At 42.2% G+C, this 25868-nt stretch overlaps 1 protein-coding gene across 2 annotated transcripts in view; it reads right to left on the bottom strand.

The window, feature by feature from the left end:
- helz (helicase with zinc finger) overlaps positions 1–25868 on the bottom strand; it is an 85186-nt gene that overhangs the window by 36088 nt on the left and 23230 nt on the right. Inside the window, exons 13-18 of one of the 2 annotated variants that reach the window (XM_065263375.2) lie at positions 21829–21959; positions 20958–21158; positions 19867–19968; positions 14039–14217; positions 13061–13179; positions 8270–8415 (exon numbers count right to left, since the gene is read on the bottom strand). In XM_065263375.2, coding sequence (XP_065119447.1) covers positions 8270–8415; positions 13061–13179; positions 14039–14217; positions 19867–19968; positions 20958–21158; positions 21829–21959 — 878 coding nt within the window. The remainder of the gene's footprint in view (positions 1–8269; positions 8416–13060; positions 13180–14038; positions 14218–19866; positions 19969–20957; positions 21159–21828; positions 21960–25868) is intronic. The other variant, XM_065263376.2, reaches the window with a different exon arrangement.

Raw genomic sequence — 25868 nt, 5'->3', positions numbered from 1 at the left:
TATGTATAATAATTATGTATATATAAATACACACATGCATGTATAATAAAAAAATAATAATATACTATTTATTTAGTATAATTTATAGTGCTGGGCAAAGATTAATCGCAATTAATCGCATACAAAATAAAAGTGATTTTTTTGCATAATATATGTGTGTGTACTGTGTTTAATTATTATGTATATTTAACCACACACACATACATATATTTATTTCAGAAATGTTTTATTTATATATAATTTTTATTTATTTATTTACATATAATTTAGAATATATACAAATAGAAATAAATATATAAGTCATTTAAATGTTTCTTAAATACATACATGAATGTGTGTGTACTTATATAAACATAATAATTACACACAGCACACACTCATATATTATGCAAAAAAACCCACTTTTATTTTGTATGCTATTAATCGCGATTAATCGTTTTGCAGCCCTACATTTGATCAATATGGCCATGTCCGAAAAAGCCCCCTATACTCTCATCCACTATTCCCTACATAAGTTCACCAATATTGTACACTTGCATGAGTGAATTCAAACACTAAAGAGCGTCGCACACCGAACGAGAAGTGCCGTGTCTAGGACAACTTGGAGGTATCGTACAGCGGACGTGCACATTAAATTGCGCGAGCTTAGTCAAATAGCGTCTACTCCAAAAAAACGTTAGCAGCCAATGTTAATCGCTAACTATTTAAGGCCATATATGATGTTATTACATGTTAAACTATGTGAGGGGCGTGACGGGGATTTGAGCAGCGTCCAGAGCTACAGCGGACAGCCGTCATCAGGTGCTGCCGGTGTGCGTACATTCATAGAAAATAATGTGTTCTGTTTTTTTAGATTCATGGCGCGACACGGCGCTTCTCGTCCGGTGTGCGACCCCCTTAAGGAGACGTGCACAACAAAGCATTTAAACGCGGCTGAAAATACCAGGCAGACACCAACAGCCAGCTTTTTTTAGTCAATTAGTGCACTATTTAAGGGTATAGGGAGCTATATCGGACATAGCATGTGTGTGTTCACTGGGTACTGAACCAATGACCTTTCAGCTGATATTGCAATGCTCAATCAGTTCAGCTACACTTAATATTTGCAGAAGAGGTGACACAAATATTAAATTAAAAACTGTAGCCACAAAACATTTCATATTGGCATGAGACAACAATGGCATGACAGAATACCATAATGATGCCACAAATTTAACTAGTACCGAACTCGGATTACTCCTTCCACACATCCTACCCTATTTCTCAGGATTCTGCATTGTTTCAATTGGACATCACTCACTCAGCTTTCCACAGCTCAATAAATGCAGATTTTATGCAAAACAATACAATAAAAACAGATGCTATGTTAATTTCGATGCTGAAGACACTCATATTCATTTTAATTAACATTTTGACACGACAGTTTCCCCAATCAAGCACAGTTTATCTAACTTCTGAAGTGCTGAAAGCACCGGGAGGCACGAGGATCAGAAACGAGAGTTACGTATGTAACTACGGTTCTATGAATCCCGGATGACCGCCAGAGGCGGTGCTTAAGCACTGAATGATCCATCTCGCGCATGCGCAGGTCGAGTGTTTATACCAACAAAGTCACCCGTGACCCCTGATGCCTACGGAGAGTCTATAACTTCCGGTGACATCAGAGGATCTGTTCCTACAGAATCTTCTCGCGAGTACACAGTGATTCTGAGTGACAGAACGCTCTGGCGGTCATCCGGGATTCATAGAACCGTAGTTACATACGTAACTCTCGTTCTATTTCATCCCTACTGACCGCCAGAGGCGGTGCTTAAGCACTGGATGACACATACCAAAAAAGTCACGAGGAATTTAGCACATACCTTATTGAGAGGAGAGCGCAGAGTCCGGCAACAGGACCACCTCCAGTGGATGGGGGGTAGCGACATTCACCCGGTAGAACCTGGAGAAGGTACTCGGGGATGCCCATGATGCCGCCTCACAGATGCGCTCCAGGGGAACGCCGCGCAGAGCCGCCCATGAAGTTGAGACTGCCCTGGTAGAGTGGCACCTCACCCCGGATGGCAGGGGGTGACCACCTCGTTTATATGCCTGGGTGATAACATCCACCACCCAATGAGACAACCGCTGTTTGGAGAGAGCACAGCCCCTCCTAGGACCACCATAGCAGAGAAAGAGCTGGTCTGACTGCCTTACACTCGCAGTTGCGACCACGTAGGCTCTGAGAGCCCGTACGGGACACAGTAGCTGTAATCTGTCCTCCCCTTCTGGGGGAGTAAATTGTGCCAGGTGGATAGGTTGGTTAAGGTTTGATGATGAGAAAACCTTCGGAAGGAAAGCTGAATTCGGCCACAGGGTAACCCCTGAGCCATCGGAGTTCCACCTCAAACATGAGTCACTCACAGAGAGCGCATGAAGTTCCCCAACACGCTTCGCTGACGTGATAGCAAGGAGAAAGGCAGTCTTAATAGAGACCCACTTCAGCTCTGCCTGAGCCAGGGGTTCAAAGGGAGGTAAACATAGGGAGTCGAGCACCAGGTGTAGATCCCAGGCTGGAGTGCGTTGTGCTCGTGGGGGGCGTAACCGCCATGCACCCTTCAGAAAAAGGGACACCAATCTGTGACACCCCACCGTGTCGTTGTCCACCCGAGCATGTCGGGAGGAAATGGCTGCCACATATACCCTCAAGGTAGCCGGGGACCGGCCGCCATCCAAGAGTGACTGGAGAAACTCTAGAACCTTTGGAACTGAACAGTGCACAGGGTCCACATTCCTGTCTGAGCACCATGTAGTAAACAGCTGCCACCTGTTTTCATACTGCGCCCGGGTAGAAGGCGCCCTTGCATTCAATATGGTATTGCAGACGCCATCTGAACACTCAGTCAGCAGCGGGTCGGGCCCTGCAGTGACCAGACCCACAGCTGCAGGCGGTGAGGATCGGGATGCCAGATTCGGCCCCGTAACTGAGACAGGAGATCCCTCCTGTCTGGGAGGCGCCACGGTAAACCGTTGCAGAGACTGTACAACAGTGGAAACCATGTTCTTCCCGGCCAGAAGGGGGCTACCAACAGTAGCCTGTGACCCTGCTGGAGGACTCTCTGCAGTGTTGGAAGAATCAGAGGGATTGGTGGAAAAGCATAGAGGAGAACCTCTGGCCAATCGTGTGCGAGAGCATCCTGGCCCAGAGGGCTGCTCTTCTCCGTCCAGGAGAACCAGAGGGGGCAATGGGTCGATTCCTCCGAGGCAAAGAGATCCACCCCTGCCCTGCCGAAGATGTCCCAGATGCTGAGGACCACATCCGGATGAAGCCGCCACTCCCCCGGCGGAGGCTTGCAACGGGAGAGTAAGTCTGCTGCCTGATTCTGCTCCCCAGGCAAATACATCGCCCTCAGGCTGGCCAGGTGTGGCCCTGCCCACAGCAGGAGGTCCTGAGATGCCTGCAACAGTGGTGCAGACCTGGTGCCTCCTTGGTGGTTTATATGAGACACAGTCGAGACATTGTCTGATCGCACAAGCACATGCCTGTCTCCCAGGAAGGGAAGGAAAACCTGCAATGCCCTGTGCACAGCCCGCAGTTCCAGAACATTGATGTGCTGTGAGCGCTCCTGCACAGACCACAGCCCCTGAGCTGTTCGATGCTGCCACACAGCACCCCACCCCGAGAGGGAAGCATCTGTTGTGATGATTTCCCGACGAGATGCGATGGAACCCAAGGGCATGCCCTGCAGGAGAAATGACCTCACTCTCCATGGGGCCAGAGCAAGAAGGCAACGACGTGACACCTTGAGCTTCCTGTGCCGGTGCCACTTGACATCCAGATGAAAGCCGTGCAACCACCTCTGGAGGGGACGCAGCGACAGCAGTCCTAGAGGAATCACGGTAGCGGCAGCTGTGAGTTTCCCTAGGAGGCGCAAAAACTCCACATAGCGTAACTGCCTGCCCTCCCGAAACAGGAGGAGGCGGCGGAGGATGTCGTCCACCCGCTGTGGTGATGGGCGAGCTTTCATGGTGATTGCATCGAGAGTCATCCCGAGAAAAAGCGTCCCCTGCGATGGAACCAGGCAACTCTTTGTAAAATTCACCCGGAGGCCCAGGCGGGCCACATGAGAGAGAAGACACGACGTGTCCAGTGCCACCTGAGACTGGGATGGCGCACAGATGAGCCAGTCGTCCAGATATGGGAGAATCTTCATGCCCCGCGACTGCAAGTGCGAAAGGGCCGCCGTCACACACCTGGTGAACACCCGAGGGGAAAGGGAGAGACCGAATGGGAGCACTCGGAACTGGAAATGACGCCCTTGAAAGGCAAACCGCAGAAACTGCCGATGGTGTGGAGCTATAGGGATGTGGAAGTAGGCATCCTTCAGGTCTACTGACGTAAACCACTCTCCTTTGGCAATTGTACGTAGAACCTCTGCAGTGGTCAGCATGTGGAACCTCAGAACCTTCAGGAACCTGTTGAGACCCCTCAGGTCGAGGATAGGACGGAGTCCGCCATCTTTCTTTGCTACCAGAAAGTAAGTTGAGTAAAACCCCCTGGGGTGCAATAGGGGATCTACTGGCTCGATGGCACCCTTGTCCAGGAGGGCGGACAACTCCTGGGTGAGGGCTTGGGCTTTTGCCGGGTCCCTTATGATGGTCATCTTGACCCGGCCATGGGCTGGGGGCCGGCGTCGGAACTGAAGTTTGTACCCGTGGGTTAAGGTTGAAAGCACCCATGGGTCCCTGGTGGAGGCAGCCCAATAGCTGAGCTGCTGCTGGGAAAAACAGCCGACGGCCGACCCCCGGGCTTCAGCGCCGGGGTCCCCGGCCTCTAAAGGTTCCAGAGGCACGACGGGTTGGAAAGGACTGAGGTTGTCCTGAGGGTAGCCGGTCAGGGACCCGAAAGGTCGGCGCCTGCTGTTGAGCAGGCTGTGGACGTGGGCGCAGAGACCCTAGGTAGCCCCTGGGATGAGCCTGTGGACGAGGGCTGCGCTGTGGGACAGCTGGAGGACCTCTAGGCCTGCTAGGATGCGGAACGCTTCTTTGAAGCCCGGACAGCTGCTGTCGAGTCCGTCCGGCTTGGACTGTGCGCTCAAGCGCTTCCAGGGCTGCGGAACCAAACAGCTCCCCTGGTTCCACAGGAACACTGCGAAGGGTTCTCCTGCAGGCCTCAGTGAGAGGAGATTGTGCCAACCATACCTGGCGGCGAGCCTGCACAAGAGTAGACATCAACCGCCCCAATTCCCTAGACATCAATGCGAATGCCTGTAGTGAAGCATCGCTAAAATTGTGGATAGAGGCATCCAACTCAGTCTCCTGCAGGGAAGCTGACAAAGCGAGCATCAGGTGGGACATGGAGTTACCGATGCGTCCCATGCGAGCCGCTGCATCATATGCCTTACAGAGCAGGTCATCTGTAACCCGGCACTGGGGACGAGGACACCTAGCATCCGGCCTCAAAGCCTCATCAGGTGAAATGATAAGAGCCGCTATAGTCGGCTCAACTGCTGGCATGCGGTCTAATCCAAACTTCTGTGCATCCTGCATGGCTGCCAGGGTCCGGCCATCGGATGTTGCATGAGAGAGGGCCTTAGAATCCCTCCAACATGCCTGCAATTCCCTCAAATATTCCTCCGATGGGGGCGCAGTAAAGCTGACAGAGGCTGGGACACGCCTGAAAAAAGCACTGGCTGGAGGCGGCTGAGTTTGCGGCACGTCCAACTGGAGACGGGCTAAAGCCATACGAATGATGGCTCCCATAGAACGGTCCTCAACACCACCAGTAGAGCTATGGGTTGAAGAACGGGAGCCGGCCACAGAAGGTTGGGAGGCTCCCATCTGTGGAAGTACCTCTGGCTCATATTCATTAAACTGGCCAGCTGACGCTGCCATGGAAAGCACATCGTCCTCAGACTCAAAGGAGGCTGCCGAAGGGGCAAAATTATCTGGCGGCTCTGCTCCAGTCCCGGACTGGAAAGCCAGGAAGAGAGACTTCATAGTATTGAGCTCCGCTGTCAGTTGGTCCACTTTAGAGGCAAGCCGGGGTCCCTTAGCCTTCTTTGCAGGAGTGGGGCCTGCGGCCTCAGCAGCCCGACGTTTAGGCTGCCCAGTCTGATCTGGAACCAGCCGCTGGGCGGGGGTCAAATGTCCAATTGACGAAGTAGAGCCCAACAGTTGCTCCACCTCAGCCAGTCTAGCTGCCCTCACTGCCCGAGGCATGATACCGCAGTTCATGCAGGGGTCGTCAGAAAGACCCTCCTTTAAATGTTCGAAGCCAAGACATGAGGGACATAAATCATGGCCATCCTCAAGCTGCAGAGGAGCCATACAGGCCGAGCAGGAGTGGTTGCCAACCATGCTGGCGACTGAGAAAAAGAAAAAAGGTAGCCTCAGCGGAAACACTGCCACCAATAAGTCACAGGGGCACACCTATGCTGGGAGCGGGAGCGAGAGCACTGCCTTCACCAGCTAAGGGACTATCCCAACGAAAAAAATAGGCACAGAATGCAGTACAGATGCCGGGAGAGGGAGCGAAAGCACAACCTTCACCAACAAATGTAGCAAAAAAAAGAAATAGAAAAAAGATTAGCTTCAGCGGGAACGCTGCCACCAATCTAGTCACTGAGACACAAATATGCTGGAACGGGAGCGAAAACACTGCCGTCACTAGCTTAGGGTATCACCACGAATGCTGTGAAGCTAGTTAAAGGTAAGCGCTATCAACAAAAAACCGGCACAACCGAGTTGGCACGAATACAAAAAGCGCAGTTAAGCGCCGAAACGATTAACAAAAAACTTGCACAACCGAGTTGTTGCAAAATACACAAGCGCAGTTAGGCGCTGAACGTTAAACAATAAACCGACACAACAGAGTTGGTACTAAAGTAAATACACAAAGCGCAGTTAAGCGCAATAGACGTTGAACAAACTAAACCGGCACAACCGAGTTGGCACGAGGTAACTACACGCGTCCGTGTTACAACAATAAACAATAAACCGCAGATGAATGAATAATATAAACGGTAACCTTTAACGTTAGATTACAAATGTCGGGAGAGGGAGCGAAAACACAGCCGTCACCAACAAATGCACCAAACGAACAGTTATATATAAGTTTGTGACTCACCTGTCGGTGGATTCCGTTGCGGCCTTTGGAGGGCGAGCAACTCGCTGCTCCGACAAAAAAATGCCACAAGGCCACCAGCAACGAATGAAACACAATATCCTAGTCTTTAGCTAGCGCGGAAAAAACAACCTGCGAAGCGAGAAGATGAAAAGGAACAGATCCTCTGATGTCACCGGAAGTTATAGACTCTCCGTAGGCATCAGGGGTCACGGGTGACTTTGTTGGTATAAACACTCGACCTGCGCATGCGCGAGATGGATCATTCAGTGCTTAAGCACCGCCTCTGGCGGTCAGTAGGGATGAAATAGAATGGGCTTTATAAAGCCCGGATCCATCCGAATCAGACCGGCAGTCGATTTATAAAACCCCAGCAGCACGGGTGTCAACATGCCCCCTGCGGCTCAGAGATGTTTTCCTTCTCTTCTGTCAGCTCTCCATCCCACAACACACCACTGCTGCCAGTTCACAGCCAGGAATTACAGAAAATATCTCACCGAATATGATTTTCAGTGTCTATAGGAGCCAATTTCAACTGAATGTGTTATTGTAACATATTTATGAGGTTTAATTTATTACTTTCTACATGTTTTTAGAATTGTTTTTGATCCTGTTAGTATGCACTAAAGGGCACCATTAACATATAAACCCAACAATAAAATCAACCAAACAATTTCAACCAATCACATTTCAAAGAAAAATCATGTAACATGTCGCACACTGTTGATGTTCATAACTGGCTGATAATGTGATAATTTTAATTTCAAAAAATGTGTGACAAATACAACCCTTTATTCGTTTACATTTAAAGGGACCATATTATGCAAAATTCAACTTTAAAAGATGTTTGGACATAAATGTGTGTTGGCAGTGTGTGAACACAACACCACCACAATGACAAAAAACCACCCTCAACTACTTTTTTAATCCTCATTAAACCAAAGCAGTCTTATTAAACGTGCTGTTTTGATTTTCTTGTTAATGTGACATCACACAAACAAAGCCCCACCCACAGCAACTGGACTGACTGGTTAAATTTGCCCAAAACCTTTTCTAAATTTGGTAGTGAAAGACTGAAAGTTTTGGCACATGCCTACGCATCCACGCCCTTAATATTTTGTGCGTCTCTCCACAGGACGAGTGCTGTAAAAAATTCACACCTACTTGATGATTGCCTCATGAGAGCGGTAGTTTTCGCACAGCAGGATCCTGCAGGGATATTCGGAGGGGTAATGCTCGTACAGACGGTCCAGCAGAGAGACGTGCAGGTTCCTCTCCCGCGCAAACTCGCTGTACACGAATGGACTGAGCTGCGGGACACAGAAAGTCATATTTTAAATTAGGGCAAAACAGGAATGAAATTCATAAAACCTCGCAAAACACTTAACACTTAATACCCATAATGCATCTCATCATATTTATTGTTTATAGAAAAGATAAGCAGTGATGGGTGCTTCATTAGGGGGAAGATTTTTCGGCAAAAGTTTAGAAAACTGGGACACAGTTTAACATGCATTCAAATTAGGGATGCTTAACAATTAATCGCGATTAATCGTTAGCAGAATAAAAGTTTTTGTTTACATCACATATGTGTGTAAACTGTGTATAATAAATATGTATGTGTATGTGTATGTGTATATATATATGAACACATTCATGTATAATTTTAAGAAAAAAAGTATATATTAAGTTACTTAATTTAAGTATTTATATTTATATATAATATAAATTATACATAAATATACACATGTAAACATTTCTAAAACATATACATGCATGTGTGTACATTTATTTATACAAAGTTATTATACACAGTTCACACACATCTATGATGCAAACAAAAACTTTTATTCTGCTAACGATTAATCGCGATTAATCGTTAAGCATCCCTAATTCAAATTATAGTTAATTTTATGATAGCTTTTTGTTGTGTCTGTCCCCACTCTGAACATTAGAGTACACCACCATTTCTGAACAAATTTTGAGTGAATATTGTGCAAACTTTAATTTTAGCAATTGTCTGTACATCTCATCAGCCATCTGCTACCCCAATCTCTAGATACTCATAGAAATCCCATGTCGGTGGACAACTACTTGCACTCCTATCTTAATAATTTTGATTCATTTTTCCACATAAGAGCGGAAGCAGGTGGGATGTGAGATGAATTATTAATGCAGTAAGAATTTGGGGCGGTGATGAGGTTTCTATCTAAAGGGCACTTAATTGGTTCCACTCGGCCCGCGCCGGTTGGGCCAAGCCGGAGTCAGACAATGATGTGACACGGTCTGGAGAGCGAGGGCAGCGTGGAGGGTTTGTTACTCTGATCACAGCGAATCCTGGGCTGAGCTCAACAGTGTCAGGTCGAGTTCTCACCCAGCGGTAATTAGCAGAAATAGTTTGAATCCACACTGGCTAAGTTACGACAATACAGTTTACATGCACCCTACACATTGCAATCTGATTAAAATGTTGGTTTACACGTACATTCAATATAATCCCAACCAAACGTCTGCGCAAATGCACAGCCAGGGTTGCCAGATTCGAATATCAAAACCTTACCAATGGACATTCAAGACTAGCCCAAAAGCATCCCATTGACTATTCACAGCACAAATACTAATAACTAATAAACTAAATACTTTCATATTTAACCCGCAGAGACAGTTTAACCTCTTGAAAAGCACCCCCATTCTGGCCCGAAACCATGAAAATACCTACTTTCACTAAAAGGGCTATTTTTACTAAACCATTTATAGTATAAGCATAACGGTGGTATCATTAGATAGAAGACACTTTGAGCTTCGTTTTCCATGTTTCAAAATTATTTTAAGATAAAAAAAAAAGTTAGAGAGGCTGAAGTACATTGTAATAAAAAATTTTTTTGCATAACATCTTTTTTAACACTAAAAATCTTAATGATAAATATATGTGTGAAACCTAGAAATGCAATGAGGCCAAAGCCACAAGTCTAAAGAAGTTATATTTCACGTTTGAAGTCAATAGACCCAAAAATGAGGTTCTTGCAAGAGTTTTTGTAAGACTAGTGCCTTTTCTAAGTGCCAGTCAGCCACAAAATAAAAGTCTTTTGTTTACATGCATACACGTTCGTTCTTTTTATTGTTTATCCTTATATAAGCGTATAAAATGCCGTATCCACACCAGGAAATAAAGCTTCACACAAAGATAGTTGAATTCGTGTTCTAATTGGCTACACGTTCTGTCTATCAATATTTTCCATGAAGTCATTGGAGGAACGCGCGAGTCAGATGACGTCACGATATTAGACAGCGCTGTTTGGATATTATGTATTATACTCCCGCCTACTTGTACAATCAAGTTTGAGCGCTGGTTTTGACCGCGAGTGTGATCTCATATACAAGTGTTACGATGTAAATAGTCCTCAGATTGTATATTATAATCTATTACAAGACGTGCATCTGAAATCTGATGTAAACAATGGAAAATATATCCATATTTCACGGATTATACGCATTTGTGGACAACAGTGGTCATTGGATGTACTTTGTTGGAGAGTTTTTATGGGTTATTCACACATCTGAAACAGACTGGATTCGATTCGCGTTCCTTATACCAGCACAAAGGTAAGGAGTCAGTTTATATTATGCATGTTGTTATCTGGACTTCTGTAATAAAATACTATATTTATGATACTAGAGCAATTTAATCTCAAAACGGACACCATACACTGATGCTAAACCCTTATACCTTTTAAACGATGTATAGTAGTGTTATTATTCTTCTTGTTTGTACACAGTAGGTTATATATATATATTGTTAGCAGCTTTAAAAAAAACTGACGTCCTTCCGTCCACGAGCTAGTGCGCGTCGAGAGGTTAAATAGTAGCCCAAATCTAAATTTGAAAAAAGCAGAAGACTTGGCAACGCCACGCTTATCTCTGGATAAAAGTCAAAGCTGAGTAGGGCTGGGTATCGATTCAGATGTTCCAGATCGATTCGATTTGATTCACAAGCTATCAAATCGATTCGATTCCGATTCTCGATTTAATTTTCGATTCTGGTTCTCGGGTAGGTTTTTATACTCGATTCTCGATTCAACTCAATATATAAAGTACAATCTCGCCCAGTGAGATGTCTTCAGGTTCGTGTTAACGCAAACAGCCAGCAGACGCGGAGTTAATGCGCTATTTGCAAGGAAAGGCAACTGATATCAGTGATGACCCGCTGGCATGGGGGCGGAACAATGAGGCAAGATATTGGCCGTTTTTCAATCCGAAGACTGTAGCCTCCGGAGGCCGCATTTACAAGCTGCATACGTCATCCAGCCTAATAACGTTAACAATTATAAAGTTCTCTATTATTCTTTTTTAATCATACATTGTTGTAATATGCTTATGACTTGCAAATGTCTGAAAATAATAAACCAGGCTTGATGACATATACAGCCTGCATATGCGACCTCCGGAGGCTGCAGCCTTCAGATTGAGAAACGGCCGTTCTCTCTTTGTCACAAAAAAGTATCAATCTGCACTACCAGTACACCATCAGAACGTGTTTTCAGCGCGGCTGGAAACATTATAACCCCAATAAGGTTTCTAACTTATTGTTTCATGAGTGGAAGTGCTACAATAAACACGCAGATATGTGCCGATCCCCTGGGTGCTCCGGGGCTCGGCTCAAGGAGCCACCGAAATCGCCAAGCACATACGTACAGTTGCTTCACATTAACTTCACATGTTGCGTGTAAAACCATGCGGAAAACGTGACCGCGCATGTTTCCTCCCCTTTTAAGCGCGTGTGCGCTTCAGAGCGTCTTTCCTAAGCATTGCTTGACGCTGTGACAGGCACCCACCGGCGGAGAAAGAATGTGGCGCCTATAAACAAGCACGTTTGTTAAGAACTGTATATCTGATCATCGTTTACACTTTTATATTTCAAAATATATGTGTGCATTAAGTATAATACCTATATGCATCAATGTGCACGTGCACATACGCGCATAACATCATTTATTTGACATCTTAAAAAAAAATGTCCCCTTTAAGAGGTTGACAGTGAAAGAGAGTCACATTTGTTAAATACGAATGAAAATACTAAAGTGACATTTTGTAAAAAATAAGGCATTTCAATTACTGATCGTAACCTTTTCATTGCCATTAAATGAAATGACTGAACCTAAACATAAGAGCCTGATGAAAAATGTACAAAAAACGTGACACAAGCACTTTTTAGTTTCGCAATATTAGGGCTTTTCACACTGGAAATAGTTAACCCCTGGTTATTCAAAACCTTGAGTTAATGGAATCGTGTGTTATCGTTTCACACGGTTCATACTTATCCAAGTGTTAAGAGATAACCCTGGGTATTGATAATCTGACGTTTCACACCGTGCGTTTCTAAACCCTAGATCAGGTGTCTCCAACCCTGCCTGTAATTATCAAGCAACCCTGAACACCTCGATTAGCTGCTTCAGCTGTTTTTAATTGGGCTCATAACATTATAACCCTGCTATGTTTCACACTTCATGCGTTTGGCACCGCAAATGTGGAGTTAACCCCACAAAACCAGGGCTAGCAGGGTTTCATAATCCTGGATTAATTTCAGGAATAACCCCGCTTCTAAATTACAAGTGCGAAACATTAACCTAGGGTTATAAGCGGTGTTTAGAACGAAGATAACCCAGGGTTAATCGCAGTGTGAAAAGCCCTATGGAGATTTATAGGATCAATTGCATTGTGATGTCTGATTATTCTTAATTGTGATTCTCATTAATGTATCTGATGTCTCCCAATATTTAATGACAAATATTTTATCCATTTAACTTACGGTGTGAACATGGTTTAGGTTCTGATATGTATTACTACATAACTATATCCAAAACAGCTATTTTGAACTAGGGAAGTCAATATCCGACCCTTCCCACATGGCTATTGTCTCTGATAATGACATCATCATCATCATCATCATTCAAGTACCTGCATGTGATCTCCTGCCAGCACCACACGAGTGGCTTTATTGGCCAAGGCTAGCGGCATGATGGTCTCACACTCCATGGCTTGTGCTGCCTCGTCCAACAGGATGTGTGTGAAGATCCCTTTGGAAACACGGGAATGAAATATTCATTGCATGAAGCTTCACAGGGGCTGGTATTAATAATAGATAACACAATGCGATTATTAACACATTAGATGCCAAAGCAACTGTTCTGCACATCTCATCCAAAACAAGAATGATCAATAACTCACTGATATGTACATATAGCAATACTTTCAATGGGCTTTTTATTTATCTATAAGACTTTGACTTTAAAAAATTCTGAGATATCTACTTGAGATAAATGTGCCCACTATGCTCTTGTGGGTAGTTTCAATCTTTCTTGTCAATAGTTAATAAAATGTAAAGAATAATTTCTTTCAAATGTGTTTGCTTCTGTTTATAATGTTGTGTACATCTTCTATCTAGATATCAGCACACACTAAAATCAAAAGAGATAAAATCACATACACAAACATGCAAACACACCCACATACGCCTCTGGGACTGCAGATGCAAAAACCCAAAGGCTTTGCATTATGCCAATACCATTCAGCCCCCCAAAAAACATACGAGGCCAGAAATCAGCCGTAATGACTTTAAATGAACAGATAATAAAGGAGGGAGACCAGTACTGTGTGTTAATGATGTTGAATGTGTTAGACAGGCGAACCGGGTCTCTAAGCAACAGACGATCCTGTTTGCAGACACATAGGAGCAGGAAATTAGCCTCTCCTAATAAACTGTAGCATGGCTCCTGCAGGAGGGGTTTAATGCGGCCGCATCCAGCTGCACCGGGTTCTGTCACGTCTTTTTTTTTTTTTTCAGATGCACGTATATGAAATCCAGTTGAAAGTCTTGACATGCTGAGAGCTAAAAGGATAAGAAAACGAGAAACAGTGAAGTTCAGTTGTGCTCACCTGGCTCCAGGTCAAGCTGGCAGAGGTACTGGGACGTGCTGAGTGTAACCACAACCACACGGTGGCGCTCTACGTCCTGTCGCGTGGGCATCTGGAAGGTGAAGTACGCGCCGGAGATCAGGCAGTACTGTTGCACCACCGGGTGTACCGTCTTCACCCAACGGTTCCTGAAGTAAACCCTAAACGAATAGATGAAAGGCATCATATCGGTGTCATTTGTGCCGACGGAAACTGATTTATGAAATAATTCCTTACTTTAAAAAGAAAAAATATGATGGAGGGTCCAAAGTCTGCATCAGAGCTCAAATTTGCAACATTATTATTCCTTGTGCATACATACTATTTTAAAGTGCAAGTTGTAGACGTGAGTAAGGTCTACAGCGAGCTACGGTTATCTGTAGGCTGTGTGTAGCCTGACGCGCACTTCACCAACATTTTAACGGCGCGCCCGTTCTACGTGGACCGCAAGCACTGTGATTGGTCGACTAGAACACCTCCCGTCAGGAAAAAAATTTCGGTTTGCGACAGGGAGAACAAAGATGAGGAGTGATTTAACTCAAATTGCAACAAAAGTTGCCATCTATTTACCTCCATCACTGCTGGTCTTTTAAAATTTTACATAAACAATTTCTTCATTTGTGGGTTTACTGGCCAAGCTGCTGCTGCTTCTTTGGTTACACATGGATACTGCCTACTAGCGGTTTGTATGTGTAATTGCAAGTCGACATGGACGATGACGCAGAAGTATATATAAAAACCCGATGCATAGCCTATGGCGTCGCTTTAACTATAATAAGGCCTTAAGTCACCAGAAAGTATATTTTAGATTCAAAGTGAAATTATGACATTACATTTCTACAACCAAAAACCTAGGATATCGCAAATATTAAGTAATTAAAAGGGCAACCATTACAAGGGAGGAATTTCAAATCCTTGGGAACTTTTGAGATAATGTAAGTACACAACTCCATGAAATATATCACACTGTGCAAGTGGTTTTTAGATATTTTCTTTCAAAAACGGACCATAAAACTCTTGCAGCTCGACAATTAAAATCATATGCGCTTTGTCGTTTATTCATCTTCTGTGCACTTAGAGGACTTTGCTGAAAATGTAAAGGAGTCATATTATAGGGCTAAAAAGCACATTACTTTGTGTATATGGTGTAATACAATATGTTTGTGTGGTCCCGCCCATCTGAAACAGGTCGTTTGGTACAAAGCTCATCGTTGTGAGAAAGTGCGGTGTAAACGGGTGTGAACTGATTGGCCAGCTATCCAGTGCCTAGGGATGGGTATCGTTAAGGTTTTAACGGTATTACTACTCTTACCGATACTGCTTAACGGTCCGGTACTTTAACGGTATTCTTATCGGTACTTTGGCCAATGTAAACATTTGCATGGATTAAAGTGAAAAAATTCTTCTGACTGAAATTTTTTTCAGGCCAAGTCATATTCCTTGTAAATAGGCGATACCAATAGCATTCTAAGGGGAGATGTTTTTTGCCATTAATGCCATATTAAAGTCTACTGTGGCATTTATAGGGTTGCCAACTGTCACTATGAAATACAGCAGCAGTGCGAGTATGTTTTTTGTGAATAAACAGTGTTAACACTTAATTACAACATATGATATAGGTTTATTAATAGTTTGTTAATTTACAGCTTTACTTTTAACACAGTTCTTTAATTGAACCATTATCTTTAATATCTGCCTAAAACAAAACACTTGTGACTCCTGCATTAAGGGTTAAAAACGTTATCCCATCATGTTAATCTACTTGTTGTGACAAACTAAAAAAATGTATTCTGTAAGATTTAGTTTGCAGGGCATTTCAGGATAAGGTGAAACAGCTAAATAACTCCCTATATAAAAAGAAATATGAATATCACCACCTTTAATGAATCTTAATTATTTATTAATTGTAAATCTTAGTAATTTTGGCATTTACTTATACATTTTTTTAAATCAAGGTTGAAACTGTTAACATTAGTTAATGCACCATACTGCTTACTTTAATAATCTAACTAACATCAATTACTTTAATGACATAAACATGAATTAATAAATGCTTGTATACTCTATATAACATGAACAAACTATGGAAAATATAATGCATTTAAAAATGTGAACAAATACAACTTTTTCATATCATATTATTCAGTACACATAAACGAATAATCCAGGGTCTGTTCTGCTCACACAACAGCTTACAGTCACAGCTCTAATACAGTAACGTTATGTATGAATATAAACCCTGAATGAGCAACTCGAATAAAACTCGTGTACAATTCGCACAGGATGCCTGTAATCATAGTGACAGTTGTACATTGAATGATTGTACCCTTTATTAACAAATTATTATTTTACAATAGAGGCAGAGCTGAGGTGCTATTTTATGCGCAATGTTATGCACTTAAAACAACGCATTGTGCGCAACGTGCGTATATAACACAAGAACAAAATTCAAGCTCACGGATAAACAGTCAGTGATGAAATAAGGATAATAAACAATAATGTATATATCTTAGTAAAGGTATAAATTGATTTAGTCAAGAGAAGTGAGAGATTAATTGTTTGATTAACATTAGTGACAGATAAGCAAAAAAGGTAACTTTTTTCTGCTGTTTACTTTCTCCTAAGCCCTAAATGGTCGTGTTTGAGGATACTTGCAAAGACGGGATTTTTGACGCATAACCTTATGTGTATTTAAGGACAATAAAGCGAAAATACTCACAAGCTCAAAGAGAAGCGAATGCGCGACTTGCTTATTCCCCTCATACAGAAACAGCGCATTTAACACTGTTGTTATTGTTTCAATTTAAAATCACTTGTTTTTAAATGCGGATACATGTACAAACGTTAACATTTCTTGACCACGCGCACATGCAACTGCAAGAACTGACAGGTGGATGACATCAAAGTACTGCGAGAGCATTTCGGAAGCAGTCTCGTCTAATGAGTTCTCGGTTCGCTCTCACGGGATTTTGATGTCATCTGACTGCCTCTTGATTCTTGTGGCGCCAAGTGAAGTTTACCCATGAGATTAACAAACTCGTTGTATATCAGCCACTGGTTAGATCAGCGTAGCATTCAAAAACGATCATGTACGAGACAAATCAGTTACCCCCAAAATACAGGACCCTAGGCTTACTGTGCAAAGACACGTAAATTACCTGGCTGTTTGATTTTCTTAGCCCACGAATTGAAAGGCTTGCCAATCTTCCTCATTTTGCTAAGTCAAGTTAATCTCCATAGGTTCTATACACCTTTATCGATGTCCAAAACATCGGATCCTTCCTGCATTACAAGTATGTCCATGCTAGCAGAAATAAAGTTTTACCTCAGCTTAACGTGAGATACAGCCAGAAAACCCGGAGTGGATCTGGTGCGTATGATTACAGAACGCTTACAGTGGAGAGAGGAACGTGATTTCGCTCCACTCCAGGCTTTTATCACATTCCACTTAACAAGGTGGATACACTGCGTCTTTATGAAAAGTTAATTTAATAATTTTGCAGCTGACGGAAATCCGTCGTAGACTCGCTGCAATCGACGGAAATCCGTCGCTACGACGGAGAACTTTAATCCATGCATTTGATCATGAACCTATGTTCACATGATTAAGTTAATTATGTGTCTGCATTTCATCATTACAAATTAATTTCTGGATATAATTTCTAAATAATATACATATATTTGTTAATGCACCAGCGTAAAAGCTGCAGAAAAAATACTCTAAATAAGATATTTATATGTAGGCTATTTTTTAAACTAACTTGAAGTGCTGTGCATTTAGCCAAATAAATGTTTACATACTGATTTTTCTTTATTTAGGATTTTAAAACAAGTAGAAAATATGTTGAATGCATAACGTCATTTCTCCCAAAATAAATCAACAGAATTTTAACATAAGGTAAGCAAACCAATTAGGGATATTGTACATTTATATTAAATGAGGTGAACAAAGTTGATTCAACATGATTTTAGCATACATGCCTGACAGGCGCGGTGGGCGCGTACAGCAGGTGACGCAAATTATAGGTCCTCCGAGGTTTAGACCGTTTCATTTCAGTTCTCTTCGCGGACTTCTGAGGCTGCCACCTTGAAAGACCAAGTGCTCGCCTTGTAAGGTTGCATGCTTAGAAGGTCGCAGCCCTTGAATTGGGACAGTTTCTGTCTGCACGTAATGCACTTTCGAAAGAGGCTTTGACAGATTGCTTGTGTTTCCGCCCTTACATGCAAACATCTTGTTGCACTTACCTGTATGAAAACGGGCGTTGTCTGGATCAACTCTAGTAAAGTATAACCGCACTTTTGAACGTTTTCCTCTATCCGCCATCGTCACTCTTTGAATTAAGCGGGAGTTGTGTGCTGTTATGCATGTGCATGCGGCCGTGCGCCACGCTCGTTGTTGTGTATGTGTGTGTGACAGACAGCTTCCGCGGCGCGCATGAGAGATCTCTCTTTTTTTCGCAAATTAGAAATGTTTGGTGAGATAAAATGTGCACGAAAACATTATTAAGCAAGAATACATAGTACATTTATTTTAATTTTTTCTCCAGGACCGAAAGCAGAACCGATAGCGTCAGATCTTATTGATACTACGGTCTTTCATAATTTAGCCCCGGGGCCAGTTTAATACCGGGTTTCGGTACCCATCCCTACCAGTGCGTTGTGATTGGCCGAATACCTCAGTAACGTAATCGGAAATATGACGCTCCTTGCAAAGTTTTGGAAGATGAGCTCCCAAAATGAAATAATGAAAGCCACGAGATACTATCATATTTACTACTACCTTATCAACCCGAGCCTGAATCTGACCCAGAAAACACGGATGGCTAAGCTAATCTATCAACTTTACCAGCGCGATGTGAGCAGAACGTAACAGATGGTAAGGTAAGGATACTAAAACATAAACCATGTTTGCATTTGTGAACGTAGAAACAACAAACAAGCACTTATCTGCACTTCTCAAATCTCACGTTTGGATCATCATTAGGAAATGCATTAAAACACAGCCGCAACTCTGCTCAGAACTCGTCTTTAAATCGTCAGTGAGGAAATGTATTAAATATGAAAACATCGGCTACTTACAGGATGTCAATGTAGTTGCAAAGTTACAATTGCTCCACTTTTTAGACGAAGCCTTTGTGTACATCCAGCGGTTGTACTCCACAATGTTTAGAAAGTAATCCTCCTTAAAATGTGCAGCACACAATCGAACATTTGGGCTGTACTGTTCTGAAACTGTGTTGTAAATAAAACCTAACCACTGGTTTCTTAATGTTTACTCTGTTGGAATGCCAACCAAAGTAGTTTTGCAACGAAATACAGCGTCTGCTCGACATAACTACAGCTTGATTGAAAGTTACACCCTCTATCTTTGAGCCGTTTTAGGTGGGCGTGGATGAGGCTTCACGTTTAAAAAGAATATCTCTTTGGGTTTGAAACTTTAATTTTTGCAACTTTACAGATCTTTTATGTGCACAGACATCATTTAACACTCTAAAAACAAAGGAAAACATGCAATCTGACAATATGACTCCTTTAACAGATTCGACCAACAAAATGGTATTTCTAAATTTCCTGAGGCCAGAATTTAAAAGCGAAAAAGGTATAATACGTGCCAAAAGCATTCCGTAAATATAATCACTTCATTTTTGACAGAGGTGGTGTTTAGTGGCTTTTGCACTTGAGCTCTGAAACTAACTTGTAAAGCTTTCGAGCAAAGCCCAGATGTCACATAACATCAGCGTATGTCTTGATGGGTAGGGAAAGTCATCAGGTGATTTTCACCTAGTATTAAAGCACAAAATGTGTGTTACCTGAGAGGTCGTGCGTGTGGATTGCCAGCCTCCACGTATGGATGAAAATAATCTTTAATGTAGAGATCCGCAGCGCTGTTTGAATGGGTACAGATCAGAACTCTGAAACAAGGAGGACAAATCATCAAACCAAGAACACAAAGTTGATTAAATCAGGACAAAAAAAAGTTGCAAAATGCATTAAAGGGCATATATTATGCTTATTTTTACAAGATTTAATATAAGTTTTAGGTGTGCCTAGAATGTATTTGGGTGGGCATAAAAAAGCACCGTTTTCACGTGTGTACCTTTAAATGCAAATGAGCTACAGCTCCTCACTTCCTTACAAACCAGACAGTGAGAGCTAAGAGTTAAAATAGATCTGATTTCTGAGACAATAGTATATTTAACAGCCTTAGCACTACAACATACTAACAAGCACATTTAGAAAAGCTTTTGGGTAAAATTAACCAGTCAGTCAGAGGTTGTGGGCGGGGCTAAATCAGTGTGACATCACATTAACAAGAGAATCAAAACAGCATGTCTAATGAGGACAAATTAAACGGGATTAAAAAGGAGGAGTGAGTGTACGTTTTTCATTTTAGGGTTGTTTACACACTGCCAACACACCTGTACAGTTTTAAATGTGATTTTTTTCATAATATGTGCCCTTAAAAAAAAAAAAACAGGTCAGATTTCTCTGTTCTTAAAAAACAAAAAAGGAATGTTGGTTATGTGTGCACCAATTTTCAGATGCTTTTATCAACAAAAAAAAAAAAAAAAAAAATTATTCCACGAGAAACAAGATACAAAGCAATTTAAGAGCAAATACAACCAATCACCTTTATAATAAAAGCAGTATGGGAAATGAAGCCAGAACAAGAGAATAATGGGGGTAATGCCATCGACTACCACAGATGATAATTTCTACTCGGTTCTTAGCCAAACAGCAATTGCACTTACGGTAATTGCTACAGTAATTCATAAGACAAGGCATTGAAAGCAAAAATATATGTTTTCACTTTATTTCTATTCTTGAATTCATTCTCAGTTCACAGAGTTTCCTCAGGCCAAACAAATGTGATGTTTATCATAGCTGTCCTGCTGCTCACCGTGTCTCGGGCTGTTTGAGGATGTGTTTGACAGCCTGGGCCAGCGTGAAGGTCTTGCCTGTGCCGTAGGGTCCGATGATGAGCACCGGCGGGAGGCTGATGGTGAGGGGGGTGGTGATGGCCAGAATAGCCTCCTTCTGTTTGGCGTTCAGACGGGGATCCAGCTGCTCGTCCCACTGCCTGTGGCACAGGGGATTCAAACTTACAAGCTGACTGTAAAACACAAGAACGTGCCCTGCCGACACAGCGGCTACTAACAGAAATGCAGATGACTGAAAGTGAACCACCACCAGTGGATAATGGACAAGTGAATGTCAATTAATATTATATCAGTAAATATTAGAGAGAGTCACTTTGTTATAGACATGGGAGACTTCAGTGACTTGAAGCAAGTTGTTTGTTTATTTATTCTTCACACCATTCCAGCATCTATGGCTATATTCATGGTGAAAATTGGTAATCAAGATAATTCATATAAACTTTGGGGGAGGGGCACTTTGGCATATTCAATTCACCTAACCTGCATGTTTTTGGCCCGTGGGAGGAAACTGGAGTACCCAGAGTAAACATCATGATTGCAATCCAGTTAACATAATGTATATTCACAGTCGTGACATGCATTGCAATATGCGTGGTTTTATAAGGCAAAGTTGGCGTATCAACCAGGATCATAATTACATAAATTGAAAAAATGCCATTTTGCTTTTTGCTTAGGTACTCGATTACACTGACACACCAAAGCAACCATGTAGGTCACTATGTATTGATTCATTCTGCACTACAGAAACATAACATGCCCTTAAAAACACAGAATTTGGACATCTTTGTGTGTGTAACCACACTCATTCAGGGTCTTCAAGCGTGAGCATACCTGTTGGGACTCCAGGGTATTGTTGGAGTGAGGCTGGCATCTGGAAATAGTATGCTGTTATCTCTGATGCGATCCAGAGCATAGTGCATCTCGCACAGAGGAAGTCTGTTCAACTGAAACTGCAGCTCGACCTTTATACAGACACACACACACACAAACACAAACAAATCTGCTGTTCAAAAACACTTCTGCATTCATACACCAGCTATAGATCGCAAACTCTGGTTTTGTTTTACAGGGCACTACTACAGATTCAAACTTTCTGCATAAATACAGGGTTCCCACACCTTAGATAACTTCAAATTCAAGGACCTTTCAAGGACTTTCCAGGTCCAATACCCTCAAATTCAGAGACTAAATGTGGGGACACATTTCAAGTGAGAGCAAGGTTACATTGTGTTACATTTTAAGATTCATTGTTACAGTTCCCTTTCGAGGGAACTTGTGCTGAGCCACTGCGGTGACACTTTGGGGACGCCTCCAATGATAAGTGCGTCTGAATGTGTATATCAAATTCAACCAATGGTGAGGCTTAACGACAAAGACAGGGTGACGCAGGGGCCAGGAAGTATATCGCTATCTGAAATATTGCCAAAGACGGCGTTACAGGGACGCAGGCAGTATGCCAAGGGAGACGCAGCGTCTCATTCCCTTCTCAGGAAACAACAGTTATATACGTAACCCAAGACGTTTTCATGTGTCAAACACAACTATCAAAAAACTTCTTGCATACAATAGATTCAAGCACTTTCAATGACCTGTAACTATGTATGTATATTTTCAAAAACTTCCCAGGGCCTTGAATTTTTTCCCCCAGATTGACAAACTTTCAAGGACTTTAAGGACCCGTGGGAACCCTGTAAATACATTTTGCACCGGGTTTGACCTCAGTGACACAAAATGCCATTGGTTTTCTTGTGTCTGGTACCAAAAAATGACAAGTTATATATTAGTATACACATATAAATAAGATTTAAATACAACAGTTAAGGAGAGAAGGTTTTCACGAAACAAAGTCTTGAATTTGAAAAACACATGTGGACAAAACTATTAGATGACTTTAGAAGCACTTTTTTGGAGCCCCATTCACCATTATTTGTAAAAAAAAAAAATTCTAATACACAGAACATGAATAAAAAATGACTTATATATATATATATATTAGGGGTGGCACGGTTCACAAAACCCTCGGTTCGGTTCGTATCACGGTTCTATGGTCACGGTTCACGGTTCAGTACGGTTCTTGTTGTTATTTTTTCTTTACATTTTTAACACTCCAGAAATGTATTATCTTATTAATGTATTAATTATCCATAATTTAGGATACAGTATTAAAAAAAGTTATGTCATGTAATCATGCACAAACTGAATTTGACTTTAAGCACATTATTGGGACCATCTCTGAGGAAAGCCAGATGAGATTTTGATAGAGCAAGAGGGAAGACATTGATGATTTCAACATGCTTTTCATTTGTTTGGCAAAAAAGAGAATGTGTATTGCCATCTACATAAACTTTATGTGCATTTTTAGCACACAAAGATAACTTGCATTTAATAAAATGCCAACTTCAGTGTAGCTCTAAGATTTATCACTGAGAGGCTGCTTAAATACTGAGAGTATATGTGGACGAGAGAGAAACATAACCTTTACACCTGTAATATTAAAATCTCTTTAAGTCTCTTTTGTCCACTTTTGACTACTTCTGTCCTGATTACTTTGAGGGGCAATTTCTGAAATAAGATCGCGCAACTTTCACACGCTAGCAAAATGAAACTACGCGGAAATCAGCCGCTTTAATTTTATCAATGAAAGGCTAAAAATAGCGCTGAATATGAAAAGACGTAAAACATTGTTGTCAGTACCTCAGATTAGATAAATGGTCGGAGAGAAGGCGTTCTCCTGTGGCTGTTGGAGCATATTCAACCCATAGACTGCAGTTCAATCTATTGTTTTATTTCCGCTGTCATCATAAGTAACATGAAATAAAAATATGTTTCCACACACCAAACTTATACGACGCTGGTGCATCCTCCAACTGCGGGCAGACTTCCTTTTCTCTCCCACTTGCCATTTCTACACGTAACATAACCCGCAGTACTTATACTCCAAACCAGTCACCTCTTCTTTCGCGCGAAAGGGAAACACGCTATCTGAGTTCACATACAGGGCATGAGACTACATTGCGCATGCCATGAACCGTTGAACCGTGCGGTACACACGCGCTCCGAACCGAGACAAGCGAACCGAACGGTTCGGATTGTTTTCATGGACCGTGCCACCCCTAATATATATATATATATATATAAGTGCTTCTAAAGTCATCTAATAGTTTTGTCCACATGTGTTTTTCAAATTCAAGACTTTGTTTCGTGAAAACCTTCTCTCCTTAACTGTAGTATTTAAATCTTATTTATATGTGTATACATATATATACATATACATATACATATACATATATGGGTAAACTAATGCTATAAAAAATTAAGGTGACTTTTTGGTCATACATCACACTGCTATGGAAATGAGTCCATTATCATTCAACAAACAAGATTTTTCAAATTCCTTGTTATGTTCAGGGAAAACATTACAATCATCTAAGGAGCGATTTGAATTTATGGTTGGCAGTGAAGAAATCCCTAGCCCACACTGGGATTGCTTGAGACAATTCATACTGAAAAGACAGGCTAAAACTGGGCTAAGCTGGTTGGCGGTTTTTTCTTAAGAGCTGGAGACCAGCTGACCCACCAGCTTGCCCAGCTTTGTCAGGCTGGGAGGACCAGCTTAAACCAGCTTAGACAAAGCTTTCAGTCTGGACAAGCTGCTTTAAGCTATGTTTATGCATGCCGCGTCCGCCCGGGCGCATTGGTGCGCGTTGGGTGCGCGAGACCCCATTTCGCGTGGAGGTGTGCACGGCATTTTTTGTAACTTTCCGCCCGGCTCCGCATCCGAAAATGACCGAACTCGAGGCGATTCTGTCCGAGCAGGCAAGCCTGTGACGTATCTCTTTGATCAATCCAAGCAAAACAATGTATATATTTATCTGACACTCTGTAAGTAAAGTATGGAAACTTTGCAGTTTAAAACACAAATTCTTTTACATGATTCAGAATGTTTGGCTTATATTTGTATTGAATGAACCACTAGACGAGTAATAAAATACAAACCTTAAGATATCTGTACTGTTTGTTTCGTAAAAAACGTTAATGAAATGATAATGTTTAATAAAGACACATTTAAAAGATTGTTGTTTTATTCATGTTCTCATATTTATATATCAAACTCTGATGTTAAAAGCACCAGGGTTGTTCCAGCGGACGACTACTTCTATCCTCTTCTTTGTGTTTGTTTTTGACTTTATTGCTCACGTCGCCCCCTGGTGGTTCATAAAATAGTGCAACAGCGAGCGGGTCAACTATAAACATCGTCCGTTTGGTGAGACGCGCGCGCGATCCGCGGAGGCTTGCGTTGCGGACCAAAGCGCGAGTATAAACAAAGCTTTAAGCTGGTGGGTCAGTGGGTCTTCGAGCATGACCCCTCTTTTTTTCTCATAATAATTAGTAATTTTTTACTGGTTATTTATTTTCTTTTTTTTTACAGTACTCTTGAGGAATCCCATTGTGGGCTGGGGATTTCTTCACTTCCTACTATAAATTTAAATAGGTCCTTAGAAGAGCTTAGGCTGGTTTTAGCTCTAGTTTTCAGTAGGGAAAAGGATTACACTATTAAAATACAATGATAAATGTGTGTTGTGCTGGAGGGCACAGTGATAAATAGGATCAGTAATGTTGAGTAAAAAGGGTAATTTAGGCCATATCCTGCTCTTTGTGGGGCAGCTTGTTTGGTGACAGCGTCTCGCCTGTGAAAAAAGACCCTGAGGTTTCTGCCAATGCAATTCAATTTTCAACGGTAAATGGTGTATGCTTCTTTCTAAAATTCCCTTACATATCTCTGACACGTTACTTCGTTACGACATGACATAGAGCTGTTTTTCATCATTCAAAAAAGTTGCTAGCCAGTTTAAAGTTTAATGCTTTGCAGA

The sequence above is a fragment of the Paramisgurnus dabryanus genome, chromosome 3 (assembly GCF_030506205.2).
Source record: "Paramisgurnus dabryanus chromosome 3, PD_genome_1.1, whole genome shotgun sequence".
NCBI classification, from domain to species: Eukaryota; Metazoa; Chordata; class Actinopteri; order Cypriniformes; family Cobitidae; genus Paramisgurnus; species Paramisgurnus dabryanus.
The sequence above is the reverse complement of the archived record's forward strand: the minus strand, read 5'-3'. Positions and strand labels throughout refer to the sequence as shown.